At 38.2% G+C, this 20,192-nt stretch overlaps 1 protein-coding gene and 1 non-coding gene across 2 annotated transcripts in view; both read left to right on the top strand.

Annotated features, from left to right (window-relative positions):
• The window catches only part of PAPPA2 (pappalysin 2), a 302,814-nt gene that overhangs the window by 111,620 nt on the left and 171,002 nt on the right, over window positions 1-20,192 (top strand). Inside the window, exon 3 of the mRNA XM_047705709.1 lies at window positions 3,749-3,894. Coding sequence (XP_047561665.1) covers window positions 3,749-3,894 — 146 coding nt within the window. The remainder of the gene's footprint in view (window positions 1-3,748; window positions 3,895-20,192) is intronic.
• Window positions 8,776-8,878, top strand: LOC125086509 (U6 spliceosomal RNA). Its single transcript, XR_007123233.1, has one exon. It is a non-coding gene; the product is annotated as a U6 spliceosomal RNA (small nuclear RNA).

Below are 20,192 nucleotides of genomic sequence, written 5' to 3'. Positions count from 1 at the left end.
GTGTAAGGGGATATAGTAGAGTGCCAGGCACCTAAGAGCAGGAGGAATTTGAGAGAAGGAGAAAAACTAAGTTTTTAAAGTTGTACTGGGTACAGGGAGAGAGCTGGTTGGTACTCTGCAAACTGACAAGCTCCATGGTGTGAGCATAGTGAAAGGGTTGGGAGAGCAGGTCAAAGGTGATATTCACAAGGAGGAGGAAGCATGGTTGGCAAAGTAGATAGTAGATCGAGTAGCAGATAGACCCCTTCTGTGCATGTTGGGTAGAGAACCATGGTATACAGTAACAACAGAAAGGTTTTGATTTAACCAAACCAAAGTATTCCAATTTTGGCTAATTGTTTCCATAAGGCTAATTGCCTGAGGGCTCTAGGGGGCATCTGGTTTTGTTGTCATGGAGACTGCCTTGCACCTGTAGAGTACAGTCAGGGTTTTCCTCAGGAGAGGACTTTCTCTGAGATCTCTGGGCACCCAAGCATCCTTTATGTCTTGTTTTTCAGCGTGCCAATTTTTGATACTGGTTCAATGTCCTTCCGACAGTTTATGATCTTTTGCTTCTTTCTGGCTCCATTCTTGCGATTATTTCTATCCATCTATAAAGGAGTTACTTACTCAGCTGACTATAAAGCTAGAGCACAAATAGTCATTTTAAAATATTTTTTTCACTTTTACTTAGTCTGAAACTAAGCAAAAGTTAGGGCTTGCATGTGCACTTAGACACTGGAGCATGGCTGGGGGTCAGCAGTCAGGGAGCATGGTATAGGTCAAAATGAATGCACTAAGTCTGGGGGACAAAGAAACACAGGTGATGGATATAGGTAGTGGTTAATCCCAGTAGGCCATAGTCATAAAATGGTGAGGCAAGTCTGCATTCTTCCAGGGGCCATGTCAGAAATAACAGACTTGAGCATTGGGTGGAACAACTTCATATGTCAGTCTCAAGCAGAGCTTGTTTCTGAGACAGTTTTTATAAAAATCAAAATACAACTTCACTTTGGTCAGCCTGGGTCCTCAGGGAGAAATTCATGGTGAGGACTTCTTCAGTCTAGAGTATGGAGAGTATGAGCAAAGGGAGATCCTAGCAGAAAATAAGCAGATTAGTGCAGTTCCTCTTCCTTTTCATACATAGTTCTGGTTAGTTCGAGACACTTGGCTTTTTGTGATATTTGCATATGTTATTTCCCCTTCCTTGATTATTAAGTTATTTTGGATGTCAAGTCTGTGCCCTCATGAATCATTTCTAAAGCTCTGAATTTAAGAGTAATGTCCATTTTCCACACTCAATGTCTAAGCCAGGCTCTGGTCACATTAGTAAGAAGTTTATCTTTGTTAGGTCCAATCAGCTTGTGAACAGGTGTACATTTTGTATTAGGCAGGGCATTCTACATATAAAGGAGACACACTGATATCTAAGTTTTACCCTTTTCAGATTAGAGAAAAAAGTCTTTGTTTCTAACAAAATAAGGTTTCCTTCTATCAGTTTAATTAATGACTGTTTTTAACTGTCCCTAGTTTTTAAAAATGTGTTCTCCTCCTTATACTTGCTGACTTCTGTCTACATGTATCTCTGTGGAGTGCAGCAGTCAGAGCAACCACACCCAGTTTGCCACCAGCATGATATAAACACTCTCATCTGGAAGGGTAATTTATGGCTGGCGAGAGGGTTGGGCAAAGAAGAAAAAGGGAGATGAGTAGAACCAGCTAATGAGGTTGGTGGTGGAGGAGGAGGCCTCTTGGAGGGTGCTCAAGGGAAATTAGTGGAGCTGCTGGGTGGAGGGAGGACAGAAGGATGGCAGCCAAGACTGGTAAATGGCAGATGGAGGAGCCAGTGACACACAGATAGCCCAAATAAACTATGCCAGAAACTGGGGGATTTGGGGAAAGTGAGGGAGGAGAAAAGAGAAAAAACTGTCAAGTTACCAACTCCCAATTTTAATGGGAAATCTGGAATAGGAATAGAGAAAGGGTGTGACTTGTCTTCCTTGGTATCCTGACTTGTGTGTAGATTCAGTCTCTGATTCTCTCTGCCCTTATTTGTCCTTTCTATTCCTTTCATTTCCCGTCCTTTCCTTTTCTTCTCTCTTTTCCCATTTGCCCTCTCTCTTCTCCATTCTCCTGGACTACATCTCCATGTTGAAGAATTATTTGATGTCATCACAGCTCCAAACCATCAATTTGTCAATAGAGGAAATTGTAATTATTTTTAATAAAGGAAAAAGGGAAAGAGAATGTGACTAATATCCAGGGAAAACCAGGCAACAGTCCAGAAAACATTGTGTCTCCAGGAAAGCAGCAGAAGGAATATCCCTCTATTGACATCTGACATCACCTCATGGAATTTGGATGATTTCTTGGAGCTTAGAACTATTTTTCCAAGATATTATAAGTCAATATGAAGAAGTATTTTTAAATCTCTTTTCTCCCAAGTATCTTTGGTTCTAAAGCAGAATCTTTTTTGTTTCTTAACTTGTATTCCCCTTTTTGCTTCTGTTCCAAAGAATACAAAAACAATCTTCCTTGGGATCTCTATTTCTTGGGTACTCCTTGCCAGTATATCCTACATGTGGATTAAACAGATTGCGTCAACAGTGTGGTTGGGAGGCAGAGCTAGCAAGAGAGGAAGGGTCATGCTGTCCTAACATGAGCTTCTGGATTTCTGCTAGTCTATCAGAACAGTAACAATGAAGCATGATCTATAAAGGAAATTTCCAGCTAACGTTGAGGGAGCTGTCTGCCCAGTTGAAGCTTTTATAGGAATATTCCTCTTTTTGAGCGGCAGACTATGGTCACATCCAGTGAATCCAAAGGGCCACTGAGCTCTGCTTTAGTTGTTCATTCTTAAAATAGTTCTTCAGTGAGAATGTTGAGTGAGTCTGTCTGCTTATGGTAAATTTAAAGTTTCACTGATGCCAGGAAGATGAAGGTCTTTGACTATATATGAGCTTATAAAGAGACAAAATGCTTGTTTCCCTTTTTTTTATGGGCCATATGGCATGTGTTTTAATAGACCTTTAATTCTGTGCATAAGTGCAAACATAATACTGCCTAGTACGTTGAAGTCCACCAGTAGAGATACTCAGTAAAGAGCATAAGGTAGTGGAGTTGGAGTAGTTTCTATGGATTAAGGCACTATAAAGAAAGATATATACATATATACATATATGTATATATATATATATACACACACACACAGTTAAAAGTTCTTGTAGTAACTTTATGATATCCTCTTCTACCTATAACTTATCTGTTTTTTCCTCTTTTTACTTTGTTTCCTAGCCACCTTTTTTTTAAAAAATAATGCCTGAAACAAGCATATACTGAAATAGAGATTCAGTTGGTCTTCTGATCATAATAATGTTCATGCAGTGTGATAGAAGGAACCAGGAACTGAAAAGTGGAAGGCCTTCTTCACCATGGCCTGGGATTAATACTCAGGGCAAATAATTAGGCATATCATTGGATTTATCTTGAAGAAATAATATAGATGTAGAATGGGAATTGAGTATGACATTAAACACTGAATATTCATATAAATAATATAGTGCTAAAAAGGTAAGATATTATTTATCTTGGAATAAATATCCCAAATGCGTACTAGTACCTTTTTTGTTATCTTTGTGACAGCCTGGTCTCCGTCTTTCTGCCCCTCTAAAGGGCAGTGCTGGCTGGGAATGTCAGTATGATTAGGTATGGTCCTGCTTTCTATGTACTGATCCTTTGGTGTGACATTTCTGTTTTGTGTACTTTCCAGGGCATACATGAGTGTGAAGGAGCTGAAGGAGGCACTGCAGCTCAACAGTACTCACTTCCTCAATGTCTACTTTGCTAGCTCAGTGCGGGAAGACCTTGCCGGTGCTGCCACGTGGCCGTGGGACAAGGAAGCCATCAGTCACCTGGGTAAGTGAAGTGAAGACCAAATATGGTAGACAAATGGAGCAGGCCCCAAATGATTATGTGACATGAGTTTGAGGAAAAAAGAAAGAAAGAGAAAAATAAATTTACTCAGACTGAGAATGGCTTTTGGAAGAATCTGTCAAATGTTTCAATATAGACAAGAGGAGGTATTAGAATGGCAAAGACTCAGGATGTTCTAGACAAATATATGATTTAGTTGTAAATAAATTGCTGATGTGTAATAAGATCTATTTTATGTCTTGGAGAGCCTCAAGGGGAAAATTAGTAAAGAAGATGGCTAGACTGTGAAACCCAGTTTACGGTAATCAATGTGACAGAAGACCTGTGGGCTTCATACATGGCTCCTCAGGATCCATGATCCAGGATTGGGCTCCTGAGGAAATCCTGGCGCATTCAGGCAGGTGGGGCTTGCCTCCTTACCTAGGAAAAGGGTGATACCTTAATACTGAGTGGAACCTCTACATTCCTAAGAAAGAAAATTTCTTTAATAATGTGTTATTGCTATTGTTAACCACTAAGTCATTAAGTCAGTTAATGTGGATAAGAGTAATTATTCAATATAATTTATATTTACTTTCAAAGAGTCTTGAATAGGATTCTACCAAAATGTATTTTAAAACTGAACTAGCATAATAGGGAGGAATCTTCTTGTGGAAAGAGTGATTATAGAGATTAAAAATCACTTTATAAATGATTTTTTAAAGGTTATGCAAAGTGAATCTTCTTAGTAATCAAATATGAAGCAGAGAGATATAAATTGAAGGAAGATCACATAATGCTATATATGTCAAATCCATGTATAATGAGGTCATTGTGAAGTGGCTTCCAGAACATGTTTAATTGATAATTAAAGAAAATATGAGCAAGTCTCCGAAAGACAACTAGTATCATGGATTGGGGAAGAAGGAAGATGAGCAGTAGGTTAGCAATAGATGAAAAAATATTATTGCTGTTCAGGAGGAAACCAGAGTTTGAAAATCTCTGGAATGAATCAGGTCAACATTTAGAAAGGCTCCATATCCCAAGTAAAGGAGGACACAATAAAAAAATTAAACATGTGGTGATCCAAATGAATGCTTTGCTAGTATGCTGGGTTACAATGACTCTACAGCATCTGATACAGTTTTAAGGCTCTGAAGCCCTTTTGTCACTTAATTTTGTATTTTCAGCTTAGAGTACATGAGAAATCAGAAATTTGTGAGGTTAGTGTTGCTTTCTAGATGAAAGCAAATGTGTTATTTCAGCCTTCCTGGTAGGCTAGAAGAATAAACCATTTAATAGTGAGTTTGAGTGTCTTGACTTATCCTCATCAAAAGCAATGGTAGCAGAGGAGCATATAACACTGTAGACAAGTTTCCCCAATTAGTGCATATCTGATTTGCCAATGGTAACATTTTTTGGTGTATATATGAAGGGGTTCTGACAGCAAGGTTTACCCAGCTATGGTTTTCATAAGTCCCAGGTCTATCACTGGGAACTGAATCTGTGTTTGAAAACCTTTAGAAATGATCTATCTGCCTGGCCATTATGAAGACAAGTCTTGGCCTTCAGTGAGAACCACTGGGGTGAGAGCAGACCACTGAATGTTTTCTAACTTTGTTGGAACTGGGCCATTGATAAGATTCATTTAACTATAAAAATGGATAAAAATACCAAGGGTGGGGGGAAGCTATTTGAAGACATCAGACAGTAGCTAAGACAACAAGGATTTGAGGGCCCAATGTCAGTGAGAAGAAAAATGCACTGAAGTGAGTTCTATGTATAACTCTGTTGTTTTTTTCCATTCAGGGAAATTGCCAAATTCTCAGTGAAAAGAATAGACGCAGAGCAGAGAGCAGTCTAAAGTCTGCTGAAGTCTCACTACTAGGGAGACAAAAATTAAAGGTCAGGCCATTCAAGTCATCCAAGACTCCCATAGAAATAGAAATCCCCAAAAAAAGCCTGATATTATGCTCATAATTTTCTTTTAAGATATTTGCTAACTACTAACCCATGCATTCTCAGGGACAGCAGCCAAGAAAACAAGTATAAAATAACTTCTAAGAGATTAAAAAGTCAAACAATGGTTTCAGAAGTCTCATAGTAGAGGGAAGAAAAAGTTGGAATTGAGGCCTACCACGGAGGAGGGGCCGTGAGACCCTCTTGTGTGACAGCAAACAGAGATAGTCCAGATTACACAAAGCCTGAAATCTAGCCTGAAACACTCTTAAATCCCTTTGTGAAAGAAAGTCAGTGGCCTATATTTAACTGCCTAACAAAAGAAAATTGGATATTTTCTTCCTTCCTCTGGAGGAAGAAAGCATCATGAAGAGCCTCTGCAAGTTGTCATGCACAATGTCCAGCAACCAGTAAAAAATTATCAGTTATGTCAAAAAGCAGGGCCAAATTATGGTAAACTTAGCTAAACAAAGAAGAAAGCAATCATTAATAAATACAAACTCACAGACTGACCATATATTGGAGTCATAGGATATTGGTTTTAAGATAATTATGATTAATATGCTAGACAATGTATATTAAAAATGAAGAATATCTCCTGAGAACTGGAATTTGTAATAAGGTATTAAATGGAAATTTTGGAACAAAAAATACAGACTGAGATTAGGAAATTAATAGATAAGTTTATGAGCAGGAGAAAGAATTAAGGGGCTAGAAAATTATAGAAAACATTTGTGTTGAAGCTCAGAGAGAAAAAGTGTTGGAAAAATATAGAAAATAACTTGAGACTTTTGAGACCTGATGAAAATTTCCCAATGAAATCAGAGTTCTTTTTTTCTAAAGATATTTTTTATTTATTTGACAGGGAGAGAGAGAGAGAGAAAGGGGTCACAAATAGTCAGAGAGGCAGGCAGAGAGAGAGGAGGAAGCAGGCTCCCTGCTGAGCAGAGAGCCTGATGAGGGGCCCGATCCCAGGACCCTGGGATCATGACCTGAGCTGAAGGCAGAGGCTTTAACCCACTGAGCCACCCAGGTGCCCCCCTAATGTAAATCAGAGTTCTAGAAGAAGATGGGAAAGATATTAGGGCAAAAGAAATATCAAGGAGATAATGGCTGTGACTTGTAAAGTAATAGAAAATATGAAACAACAGATTCAAAAAATGTTTTACAAACCCCAGGAAGGATAAAATAGAAAGAAAGTCACAAACTAGGTCTATTATAGCAATAAAATAATACTGAAGGAAGTTATGCAAGCAAAAAGGAAATGGGAAGATGAGAAGTAGAGACATGCAAAAGGAAATGAATGATACTAGGAAGGATAAAAATATTAAAAGTCATAACAATAATGTCTTTTTGGTTTAAAATATATGTAGAATTAAAATTTGACAACAATTGTATAAAAAGCAGAAGAGAAAGTAAGTGAAGTTAAAGAATTCAAGGTCCTTTCCTTTCCTATATCTAGAAAAAGTGCTGATTTTAGTAATTTGAGACAGTAATAAGTCAAAAACACATGTTGTAGTCTTTAGGGTGACCATTAAACAATAAATGATCTTTTGTAAGCTTACAGAGCAGGAAATGAAATGATCCAGTTAAGGCAACAAAAGGAAAGAAAATAGGAATAAATAACAGAACAAATAGAAACAAAAACTAAGATACTGATTATGATCTAAAGTATTAATTCCATTAAAAGCAAATGGACTAAACATACCACTTTAAAGCCAAAAATTATCAGACTGAAAACAAACCCAACCATATGGTGCTTGTAAGAGACACATCTTAAATATGAGGAAAAAACTGAAATTATAAGAATCAGAAGATGTATATATATATAAAATACAATGAAAATACTAATCCAAAGAAGTCAGTGTAGCTTTCTTATATCAGATAAAGCAAACTTTAAGATAGTACATATTATGAGAGATAAATAGGCATATTTTATAATTGGAAAATGTAACTGTGATAAATTTTATGCACCCAATAACATGCCCTAAAATATGTAAAGCAAAATTTGACGAAAATAAAAAGAAGACAGAAAAATCCACAATTATATTTGTTATTTTAAAAACTATTTTCTCAGAAAATAATAACTAAACAAATATCTAAGAGATCTAAAATACTTGAAAAATATTTAACATGACTTAATTAACAAAATTAATATAGCATACTTAAACAGCAAAGAATATGCCTTATTCTCATGTACCATGGAAAATTTACTGAGAGTTCTGGGCCTAAAAGTGAACTACAAAGCTTGTAATCATGAAGTCTTTGCTTTCTCATATCATTCGAAATAAGGTAGAAGTCAATAACAACAAAAACAACAAAAAAACCCCTAGGAAATCCACAAATATTTGGAAACTATGCTATACACTTCTAATTACCTCATGGCTCAAGGAATAAATTGCAATGGAAATAGGAACATATTTTTAAGTGAAATAATTATGACAATAGGGCCTATCAAAATTTATGGTATATATAAGAGGCTGTAAGTAGAGTGAAATCTATAGTTTTGTATATTAGAAAAGGAAATGTCTGAGCTAGGTATCCATCCCAAGAAACCAGCAAGGAATAACATATTAAATCAACAAAATGGTGACAAAAAGAAGTAATAAAAGTAAGAGAAGAAATAAAATAGAAAATAAACATTAATTAGAAAAAAGTTAACAGAGTTAAATTTTGGAGGGGGGTGGCAAAGAAAAACTGATCAAGAAATGAAAATGAGAAAGAGTATATAGCCACTATGAGAAATGAAAGGAGTAATATTTTTATATATACTGTAGACATTAATAGCCAAAAGTATTTTCAGCAAATGGTGTTATAGCAATTGGACATCCATAAGCAAAAGAAAATGAATTTCAATATGAGTCTTGTACCTTGTAAAAAAATTAACATAAATCAGAGATTTGAATATAAAAATAAGCTCAATTCTCGCTTTGGCAGCACATATACTAAAATTGGAATGATACAGAGAAGAGTAGCATGGCCCCTGTGCAAAGATGACACAAAAATTTGTGATGCATTCCATATTTTTACAAAGTAAATAAGATGGCCAAAAGTAGTGATAAAGAGAGAGAGAATTTTACATCAGGGAGGGTATGTGCTATGGTGAATGCTGTGAAGTGTGTAAACCTGGAGATTCACAGACCTGTACCCCTGGGGATAAAAATACATTATATGTTTATTAAAAATTTAAAAATTTAATTAAAAAAAAAGAGAGAGAGAAAGAATTTTGAAAGCATTAAGAGAAAGGAAATTAGTTACATACAAGGGAAACCCCATAGGGCTATAGGGATTTTTCAGCAGAGAGTGGCATGATATATTCAAAGCGCTAAAAGAAAAAAACCTACAGCCAAGAATACTCTATCTAGCAAGGCTTTTATTCAGAATAGAAGATGAGGTCAAGTTCCCCAGAGAAACAAAAGTTAAAGGAATTCATGACAGGAACAAAAACAGTCAAATCCCCATCACACAAAATGTCATCAGCCTATGGATTCCAAATCCACAGTCTAGCCACCCTCCTGCCCAAGTAAGCGTGCATGGCCTGCTACCTGCTCAATGCCAAGTCAACATGCCTTCACCTCAGATTGATAAGGACTCAAACTGTCACTCTTCCACTCAGATTCCAGCCCCTGTGCTCAAGTTTGTGCACAGAAGTGGGCATAACTTTGACAGGAGAATGAAGCAACCCAAATAGTAGCACTAACTCTGTGAAATATATAATGGATAAAAGGAGTGTGCTAGACTGAGAACATCTCCAACAGCCACATCAAAGAACAATACATACAGCATGAGGCTAATTACTAAAAGAAACAAGCCCAAGAAAAATAAAACAGGACAAAATCAGAGAAGGAGACAAACCATAAGAGACTGTAAATCATAGGAAACAAACTGAGAATTACTGGAGGGGAGGGGCATGGGGCGTGGGGTAACTGGGTTATGGACAATAAGTAGGACCCATGATGTAATGACCACTGGATGTTATATAAGGCTGATGAATCACTGAATGCTACTGAAATTAGTAATACATTATATGTTAATTATTGAATTTAAATTTAAAAAAGACCCCCCCAAATACACCTATAGAACTTTTAAAAGAAAACATAAGAGAAAATCTTAAGGGCAGGCCTAGATGAAGAGTGCATATATATGACACTCATAGCATAGTTCATAAAAATAAAAACTTATAAATTGGACTTAACCAAAATTTAAAACATTTTCTCTGAGAAACACTTTGTTAAGATGAACAAAGAAGTGGCAGACCTGGAGGAAATATTTGCAGACCACACATCTCCTAAAGGATCTGTATCTGGAATCTATAAAGAATTTTAAAATTCAATAGTTAGACAAATATTCCAGTTAGAAAATGGGCAAAGACATGAGCAGACATCTTACCAAAGAAAATATTCACATGAAAAGATGTTCAGTATCACTAGCCATTAGGGAAATGCAAATTAAAATGACCATGAGGTATTACAACACACTTTTTAGAAGAGCTAAAATAAAAATAAATAAATAAAAAGATTAAAAAAAAAAAAACAGTGACGATACTAAATGCTGGTAGGGAAGCAGAGAAACCAGATCTGTCATACATTGATCTTGGGAAAGTAAAATAGCACAGCCACTCTGGACAATACTTGGGCAGTTTCTTATAAAACTTAGCCTATACTTACTTGATGATCCAGGAACTGGACTTTTGGATGTTTATCTCCAAGGTCCATTCAAAAACCTGTATGTCAGTTTTCATAGCAGCTTTTTATTTTTAAGAGGCTAAGAACTGAAAATGACAGAGGTGTCCTTCCATGCTAGCTGCTTAACCAAACTGTGTTACATCCATACAATGGAATACTACCCAGAACTAAAAAGGAACAAAGTATGAATGCATATGACAACTTAGAATCTCAAGGGTTTATGCTGGGGGGAAAAAAAAAACCAAACTCACAAGTTACACACTGTATGATTTATGTAGGATTCTCAATGAGGTAATTATAAAGAACAACCGAGTGGTTGCCGGGGTCAGGATTGGGGTGTGAGGGGAGAGATATAGTATGGCTGTGATATGGAGGATAGCAAGAAAGAGATCTCAATGGTGACGAAACAGCTCAGTATCTTGATTGAGGCAGTAGTTACACAAAGGTCTGCATGTGATAAAATTATGTAGAACTGCAACACACATGCACACACACACACACACACGAGTGTGTGTAGAAACTAGTGAAATCTGAGTAAGAACTGTGACCTTTATGCATAAGCAGAATACTTCACATCTGGTAGGTGTTCTGCAAATACCAAATGAAGGGATGAATGAATAAATGAGTGAAGGTATTAAATGTAAATGGTTTCAAGAAATGTTTAAATTATCTCATGAGTCACTGACTCATAATGAATTGCAAAAGAGAATAGGTATATTTCTATTTTATTCTTAAACCTCTTAGGAATAACTGTTCTCCCATAAAATGTTCCTTAATATGCTTTTCAAAAGCAGCAGGCTAGACTGAACAGCTGAAAGATCTGGCTCACTATGAAATTGCTCGTGATCTTATTTATTTCTTCCTGTTCAGTCGTAACTGTGATGGAACAAGGGAACCATATTGACCTAAATCAGATGTAGAGTAGTACAGACAGCTGGCATAACATGATAGAGGAATACATTTAGGATTTTCTAAATAGTCTTTTTAAGACTCAAGCTTAAGATTATCTATTTGTGTCAACATTCAAGAACCCCTGCATTTTGAGGGTCAGCTGAGTGACCCAGCAGGTAAGTATACCAGCCTGAAGGTTTGAAGATTGAATCCAATTTCCGACTACCAATGGCCTAAGTGAGTACATGGAAAGAAGGATGTAATTCATGATTGTGCTTGTCCATCCACACCATTTCTGACTTTTAGCATGACTTTGTACTTTTAATACTATGGTAATGCAGGGTAGAATTTTTTAAATAAGTAAATGAATGAATGAGCTCCCCTTGAGCTCTAAGGTTTGGTAGTTTGAACATCTTTAGCCTTAGTCCACAACACTTAAACTGAAAATACATCTTTAAAGGCAGAAGACTTAAATTTGTGGTAAACCAGCTTTTTCCTAAGCTATCAAGACCATACTCATAATCATTCATTCAGAGAATGGTGGTTGAATCTGTTTGTGGCAATAATGGAGATACAATAATAAAATGAGATCACCCTAAAGGTTTGTACAACATAACTGCAAGGCAGTCATGTAGATATATATTTCCACACTGTGTGATGATACTGCTTTGAGGTAGGTAGGAGCATGAAGAGAAAGTGCCTAATTGTGTTCAAAGCATCAGGGAAGAATTCCCAGAGGGTCAGAGGCTGGAGAGGAGAGTTGAAAGATAAGCAGGAGTTGGCTTGTCAGACCATTAAACAGCATTCCAGAGGGAAAGAACTGATAGATGCCAGGTTTCAGGCTGATAAAACCTGGGCATGCTTAGAAGTAGAATGTACTTGGAATGGCCAGAGCAGTGTTTTCCAAACTTATTTTTGCCCTCTTGTACACCCTAAAAACACTTGAAAAACTCTGAACCTCTTCATATGTTCAAAGAGCAACATCGAAAACTGTGGCAGAGAATATATTTCCGGCCATATTATTTTAAATTATCTACAATTAAAGATAAATTTTAAATATACTCTCCTAAATGAATTTTCAGCAACATAATGATTTGTTAATCGTCATTATTGAAAAATTCATGCCGTGCACTTTTTTTTTTAACATTGGGAAATTATTCATTGCACTTTTTACTGTTTGACTTTGTGTTTCCATTCCATTTCTCCCGTAGAACTTTATAGTAATGTAACATATGCATATTTTAAAATAAATTTAGTCATCCTTTTCTTTGCTGAAAACATATATTAAATAAAACAACTCCTTTGTCGGGGAGGAGTCAAGATGGTGGAGAAGTAGCAGGCTGAGACTACTTCAGGTAGCGGGAGATCAGCTAGATAGCTTATCTAAAGATTGCAAACACCTACAAATCCAACGGGAGATCGAAGAGAAGAAGAACAGCAACTCTAGAAACAGAAAATCAACCACTGTCTGCAAGGTAGGACTGGCGGAGAAGTGAATCCAAAGCGACGGGAAGATAGACCATGGGGGGAGGGCCCGGCTCCCGGCGAGTGGCGGAACAACGGAGCACAAAATCGGGACTTTTAAAAGTCTGTTCCGCTGAGGGACATCGCTCCAGAGGCTTAACCGGGGTGAAGCCCATGCAGGGTCAGCGTGGCCTCAGGTCCCGCAGGGTCACAGAAGGATCAGGGGTGTCTGAGTGTGGCAGAGCTTACAGTTATTAGAACAGGGAAGCCGGCTACAGAGCCGAGGAGTAAGCTCTAAGCTCGGGGTTACCTTGAACCGGTCGCAGGCTCGGTCAGCTCGGAGTGCGGCCAGAGGCCAGGGTGACGGGAGTAATTGGGTGCTGTTCTCTGAGGGCGCACTGAGGAGTGGGGCCCCGGGCTCTCGGCTCCTCCGGGCTGGAGACTGGGAGGCCGCCATCTTCATTCCCGTCCTCCAGAACTCTACGGAAAGCGCTCAGGGAATAAAAGCTCCCGAAAGCAAACCCGAGCGGATTACTCAGCCCGGCCCCGGGTAAGGGCGGTGCAACTCCGCCTGGGGCAAAGACGCTTGAGAATCACTACAACAGGCCCCTCCCTCAGAAGATCAACTAGAAACCCAGCCAGGACCAAGTTCACCTACCAAGGAGTACAGTTTCAATACCAAGGAGAGCATCGGAATTCCAGAGAAGGAGAAAGCAAAGCACGGAACTCATGGCTTTCTCCCCATGATTCTTTAGCCTTGCAGTTAATTTAATTTTTTTTTCTTTTTCAATTTTTTTTCTTCTTCTGCTAAATTTTTTTAACTTTTACCCTTTCTTTTTTAACGTTTTTTAACTAGTTTATCTAATATATATATATTTTTTTCCTTTTTATATTTTTTCTTTATTGGTTTTCTTTTTTTAATTGTTTCTTTTTTTTCTTTTTTTTTCTTTTTTTTCTTTCTGAACCTCTTTTTATCCCCTTTCTCCCCCCTCACAATGTGGGATCTCTTCTGATTTGGCTAAAGCATATTTTCCTGGAGTTGTTGCCACCCTTTTAGTATTTTACTTGCTCCTTCATATACTCTTATCTGGACAAAATGACAAGGCGGAAAAATTCACCACAAAAAAAAAAAGAACAAGAGGCAGTGCCAAAGGCTAGGGACCTAATCAATACAGACATTGGTAATATGTCAGATCTAGAGTTCAGAATGACGATTCTCAAGGTTCTAGCCGGGCTCGAAAAAGGCATGGAAGATATTAAAGCAACCCTCTCGGGAGATAGAAAAGCCCTTTCTGGAGAAATAAAAGAACTAAAATCTAACCAAGTTGAAATCAAAAAAAGCTATTAATGAGGTGCAATCAAAAATGGAGGCTCTCACTGCTAGGATAAATGAGGCAGAAGAAAGAATTAGCAATATAGAAGACCAAATGACAGAGAATAAAGAAGCTGAGCAAAAGAGGGACAAACAGCTACTGGACCACGAGGGGAGAATTCGAGAGATAAGTGACACCATAAGACGAAACAACATTAGAATAATTGGGATTCCAGAAGAAGAGGAAACAGAGAGGGGAGCAGAAGGTATATTGGAGAGAATTATTGGAGAGAATTTCCCCACTATGGCAAAGGGAACAAGCATCAAAATCCAGGAGGTTCAGAGAAGCCCCCTCAAGATCAATAAGAATAGGTCCACACCCCGTCACCTAATAGTAAAATTTACAAGTCTTAGTGACAAAGAGAAGATCCTAAAAGCAGCCCAGGAAAAGAAGTCTGTAACGTACAATGGTAAAAATATTAGATTGGCAGCAGACTTATCCACAGAGACCTGGCAGGCCAGAAAGAGCTGGCATGATATATTCAGAGTAATAAACGAGAAAAACATGCAGCCAAGAATACTATATCCAGCTAGGCTATCATTGAAAATAGAAAGAGAGATTAAAAGCTTCCAGGACAAACAAAAACTGAAAGAACTTGCAAATACCAAACCAGCTCTACAGGAAATATTGAAAGGGGTTCTCTAAGCAAAGAGAGACCCTCAAAGTAGTAGATCAGAAAGAAACAGAGACAATATACAATAACAGTCACCTTACAGGCAATACAATGGCACTAAATTCATATCTCTCAATACTTACCCTGAATGTGAATGGGCTAAATGCCCCAATCAAAAGACACAGGGTATCAGAATGGATAAAAAAACAAAACCCATCTATATGTTGCCTACAAGAAACTCATCTTAAACCCGAAGACACCTCCAGGTTTAAAGTGAGGGGGTGGAAAAGAATTTACCATGCTAATGGACATCAGAAGAAAGCAGGAGTGGCAATCCTTATATCAGATCAATTAGATTTTAAGCCAAAGACTATAATAAGAGATGAGGAAGGACACTATATCATACTCAAAGGAACTGTCCAACAAGAAGATCTAACAATTTTAATATCTATGCCCCTAACGTGGGAGCAGCCAACTATATAAACCAATTAATAAACAAAATCAAAGAAACACATTGACAAGAATACAATAATAGTAGGGGACTTGAACACTCCCCTCACTGAAATGGACAGATCATCCAAGCAAAAGATCAACAAGGAAATCAAGGCCTTAAATGACACACTGGACCAGATGGACATCACAGATATATTCAGAACATTTCATCCCAAAGCAACAGAATACACATTCTTCTCTAGTGCACATGGAACATTCTCCAGAATAGATCACATTCTCGGTCCTAAATCACGTCTCAACCGGTATCAAAAGATTGGAATCATTCCCTGCCTATTTTCAGACCACAATGCTCTGAAGCTAGAACTCAATCACAAGAGGAAATTTGGAAAGAACCCAAATACATGGAGGCTAAACAGCATCCTTCTAAAGAATGAATGGGTCAACCAGGAAATTCAAGAAGAATTGAAAAAATTCATGGAAACAAATGATAATGAAAACACAACGGTTCAAAATCTGTGGGACACAACAAAGGCAGTCCTGAGAGGAAAATATATAGCGGTACAAGCCTTTCTCAAGAAACAAGAAAGGTCTCAGGTACACAACCTAACCCTACACCTAAAGGAGCTGGAGAAAGAACAAGAAAGAAACCCTAAACCCAGCAGGAGAAGAGAAATCATAAAGATCAGAGCAGAAATCAATGAAATAGAAACCAAAAAAAAACAATAGAACAAATCAACGAAACTAGGAGCTGGTTCTTTGAAAGAATTAATAAGATCGAGGGGCGCCTGGGTGGCTCAGTGGGTTAAGCCGCTGCCTTCGGCTCAGGTCATGATCTCAGGGTCCTGGGATTGAGCCCCGCATCGGGCTCTCTGCTCAGCAGGGAGCCTGCTTCCTCCTCTCTCTCTACCTGCCTCTCTGCCTGCTTGTGATCTCTCTCTGTCAAATAAATAAATAAAATCTTTAAAAAAAAAAGAATTAATGAGATCGATAAACCCCTGGCCAGACTTATCAAAAAGAAAAGAGAAAGTACCCAAATCAATAAAATCATGAATGAAAGAGGAGAGATCACAACGAACACCAAAGAAATACAGACAATTATAAGAACATACTATGAGCAACTCTACGCCAACAAATTTGACAATCTGGAAGAAATGGATGCATTCCTAGAGACATATAAACTACCACAAATGAACCAGGAAGAAATAGAAAGCCTCAACAGACCCATAACCAGTAAGGAGATTGAAACAGTCATCAAAAATCTCCAAACAAACAAAAGCCCAGGGCCAGATGGCTTCCCGGGGGAATTCTACCAAACATTTAAAGAAGAACTAATTCCTATTCTCCTGAAACTGTTCCAAAAAATAGAATGGAAGGAAAACTTCCACACTCATTTTCTGAGGCCAGCATCACCTTGATCCCAAAACCAGACAAGGATCCCATCAAAAAAGAGAACTACAGACCAATATCCTTGATGAACACAGATGCAAAAATTCTCACCAAAATACTAGCCAATAGGATTCAACAGTACATTAAAAGGATTATTCACCATGATCAAGTGGGATTTATTCCAGGGCTACAAGGTTGGTTCAACATCCACAAATCAATCAATGTGATACAACACATTAATAAAAGAAAGAACAAGAACCATATGATACTTTCCCTAGATGCTGAAAAAGACACAAAGAAATGGAAAAATGTTCCATGCTCCTGGATTGGAAGAATAAATATTGTGAAAATGTCTATGCTACCTAAAGCAATCTACACATTTAATGCAATTCCTATCAAAGTACCATCCATTTTTTTCAAAGAAATGGAACAAATAATCCTAAAATGTATATGGAACCAGAAAAGACCTCGAATAGCCAAAGGAATATTGAAAAAGAAAGCCAAAGTCGGTGGCATCACAATTCCAGACTTCAAGCTCTATTACAAAGCTGTCATCATCAAGACAGCATGGTACTGGCACAAAAACAGACACATAGATCAATGGAACAGAATAGAGAGCCCAGAAATGGACCCTCAACTCTATGGTCAACTCATCTTCGACAAAGCAGGAAAGAATGTCCAATGGAAAAAAGACAGCCTCTTCAATAAATGGTGTTGGGAAAATTGGACAGCCACATGCAGAAAAATGAAATTGGATCATTTCCTTACACCACACACGAAAATAGACTCAAAATGGATGAAGGATCTCAATGTGAGAAAGGAATCCATCAAAATCCTTGAGGAGAATACAGGCAGCAACCTCTTCGACCTCAGCCGCAGCAATATCTTCCTAGGAACATCACCAAAGGCAAGGGAAGCAAGGGCAAAAATGAACTTTTGGGATTTTGTCAAGATCAAAAGCTTTTGCACAGCAAAGGAAACAGTGAACAAAACCAAAAGACAACTGACAGAATGGGAGAAGATATTTGCAAATGACATATCAGATAAAGGGCTAGTGTCCAAAATCTATAAAGAACTTAGCAAACTCAACACCCAAAGAACAAATAATCCAATCAAGAAATGGGCAGAGGACATGAACAGACATTTCTGCAAAGAAGACATCCAGATGGCCAACAGACACATGAAAAAGTGCTCCCTATCACTCGGCATCAGGGAAATACAAATCAAAACCACCATGAGATATCATCTCACACCAGTCAGAATGGCTAAAATTAACAAGTCAGGAAATGACAGATGCTGGCGAGGATGCGGAGAAAGGGGAACCCTCCTACACTGTTGGTGGGAATGCAAGCTGGTGCAACCACTCTGGAAAACAGCATGGAGGTTCCCCAAAATGTTGAAAATAGAACTACCCTATGACCCAGCAATTGCACTGCTGGGTATTTACCCTAAAGATACAAACGTGGTGATCCGAAGGGGCATGTGCACCCGAATGTTTATAGCAGCAATGTCTACAATAGCCAAACTATGGAAAGAACCTAGATGTCCATCAACAGACGAACGGATAAAGAAGATGTGGTATATATACACAATGGAATACTATGCAGCCATCAAAAGAAATGAAATCTTGCCATTTGCGACGACGTGGATGGAACTAGAGGGTATCATGCTTAGCGAAATAAGTCAATTGGAGAAAGACAACTATCATATGATCTCCCTGATATGAGGGAGAGGAAATGCAATATGGGGGGTTAAGGGGGTGGGAGAAGAGTAAATGAAACAAGATGGAATTGGGAGGGAGACAAACCATAAGTGACTCTTAATCTCACAAAACAAACTGAGGGTTGATGGGGGGAAGGGGGTTGGGAGGGGGGTGGGATTATGGACACTGGGGAGGGTATGTGCTATGGTGAGTGCTGTGAAGTGTGTAAACCTGGTGATTCACAGACCTGTACCCCTGGGGATAAAAATATATTATATGTTTATAAAAAATAAAATTAATAAAAAACTCCTTTGTGATCATTTTTAAACTTTTTATTTTGACATAATTGTATATCCACATGTAGCTCTAAGAGACAGTACATAAAGATCCTACATATCCTTTACCCGTTGTCTTCCATTGGCAACATCAGCAAAAAATGGTATGATATCAACATCAGGATATTAACATTGATACTGTTCATAAATTATAAATTGCTAAAAGATTTATTCTCTGTGAGTTATCTTTTCAAACATTTGCTTGTCCAAAATTGATCAATATCCTCTTTAAAATGTTGACTAATAACTAGTAAACAAAATGAGGAATGCATATTTTAATAAGTGTGGCTTTTCTTCCCCAAATTAATTCTTGTCTTGGTGGATGAATGTAATTATTGCTACATTGAAACAAGATTTAGCACCAGTTATATTGCTTTTCTTTTTTCCTTCCATAGCTCTGAGTGCTGAGAAATTTGTTCTCATAAATAAGTATATGGGAAAAAATGGAGTTCTGTTTGATTGACTGAATTGATGGTGGTGCCAAGGTAGAAGGTACAGGAAAAGGAGGAGCAAATGGGGAGTTGGGTAGGTTTAGATATGTTGAGTTTGGGGTCTCTATATCTATCCGGCTATCCAGGGATTTTCACAGAAGCAGGAGAAGGAGCAAGATTCAAGGGTATACCAGAAACCTAAGGAGAGAGAAGTTTGAGAAAGTCCCCAGTGGCCCACAAATGCAGCTGCTGCAGAGAGATAAAGTCAGTACAAGTCCTTTTGGCTAGGTTAGAGAGGAGAGTCTGTCAAGGTTGGGCACAAAAATTAGAAACTTCAGAGTTTTCTGGGCCAATCAGCTTTCTACTTGTTCTAGGGAACATCTGTACCACCAAAGAACACTCAGAGATCCCGACTGGATCATTAGCAACATGCCCCAATGTCCAGGAGACCCAAGAACTGTGTGGGAGGGAACTTTAACCTGGCTCATAATGGGGGTTTAAACAAGCGGTCCAGATAATGTGACCATTATAGGAAAAAATGTCTTTGAGTGATAGAGTGGGTTAGGGCTTCCCTTGGATAAGAACAAATGGAAACTTGAGCAAATCACCTCTCTGAACCTTATTCTCCCATATATAAAATGGGGATAATAAGCACAAGGAAGAGAACCAGCACATAGGAGGGCCTCAATAATTATAGCTCCATGAGTAGCAGCAGCAAAAGCAGTAGAAGCTCCAAATACCATGAGTCTGTGGTTAATCTTCTCAGTTGTGCCCTCCGTGTACCACCTTACCTTCAACCTGGAGATTTTTAGAACCCAGGAAAGATACTGGCTCCTTTGGGACTCAGTGGATGGGAGAAGAGAGCTAGCAGCACAGGGTGATACAGCTGTGACAGATATCTGGGGGAAAGCAAAGTAATAGCACTGTAGGGAGCAGGGGCAGGTAAAAGCAGCAAAATTCACTCAGAGATATTTCTCTCCCAGCCAGAACTTTGGTAGGAGTCCCCCAG

The sequence above is a fragment of the Lutra lutra genome, chromosome 15 (assembly GCF_902655055.1).
Source record: "Lutra lutra chromosome 15, mLutLut1.2, whole genome shotgun sequence".
NCBI classification, from domain to species: Eukaryota; Metazoa; Chordata; class Mammalia; order Carnivora; family Mustelidae; genus Lutra; species Lutra lutra.
Note: the sequence above shows the minus strand (reverse complement) of the source record. Positions and strands in the feature narration are given on the sequence as shown.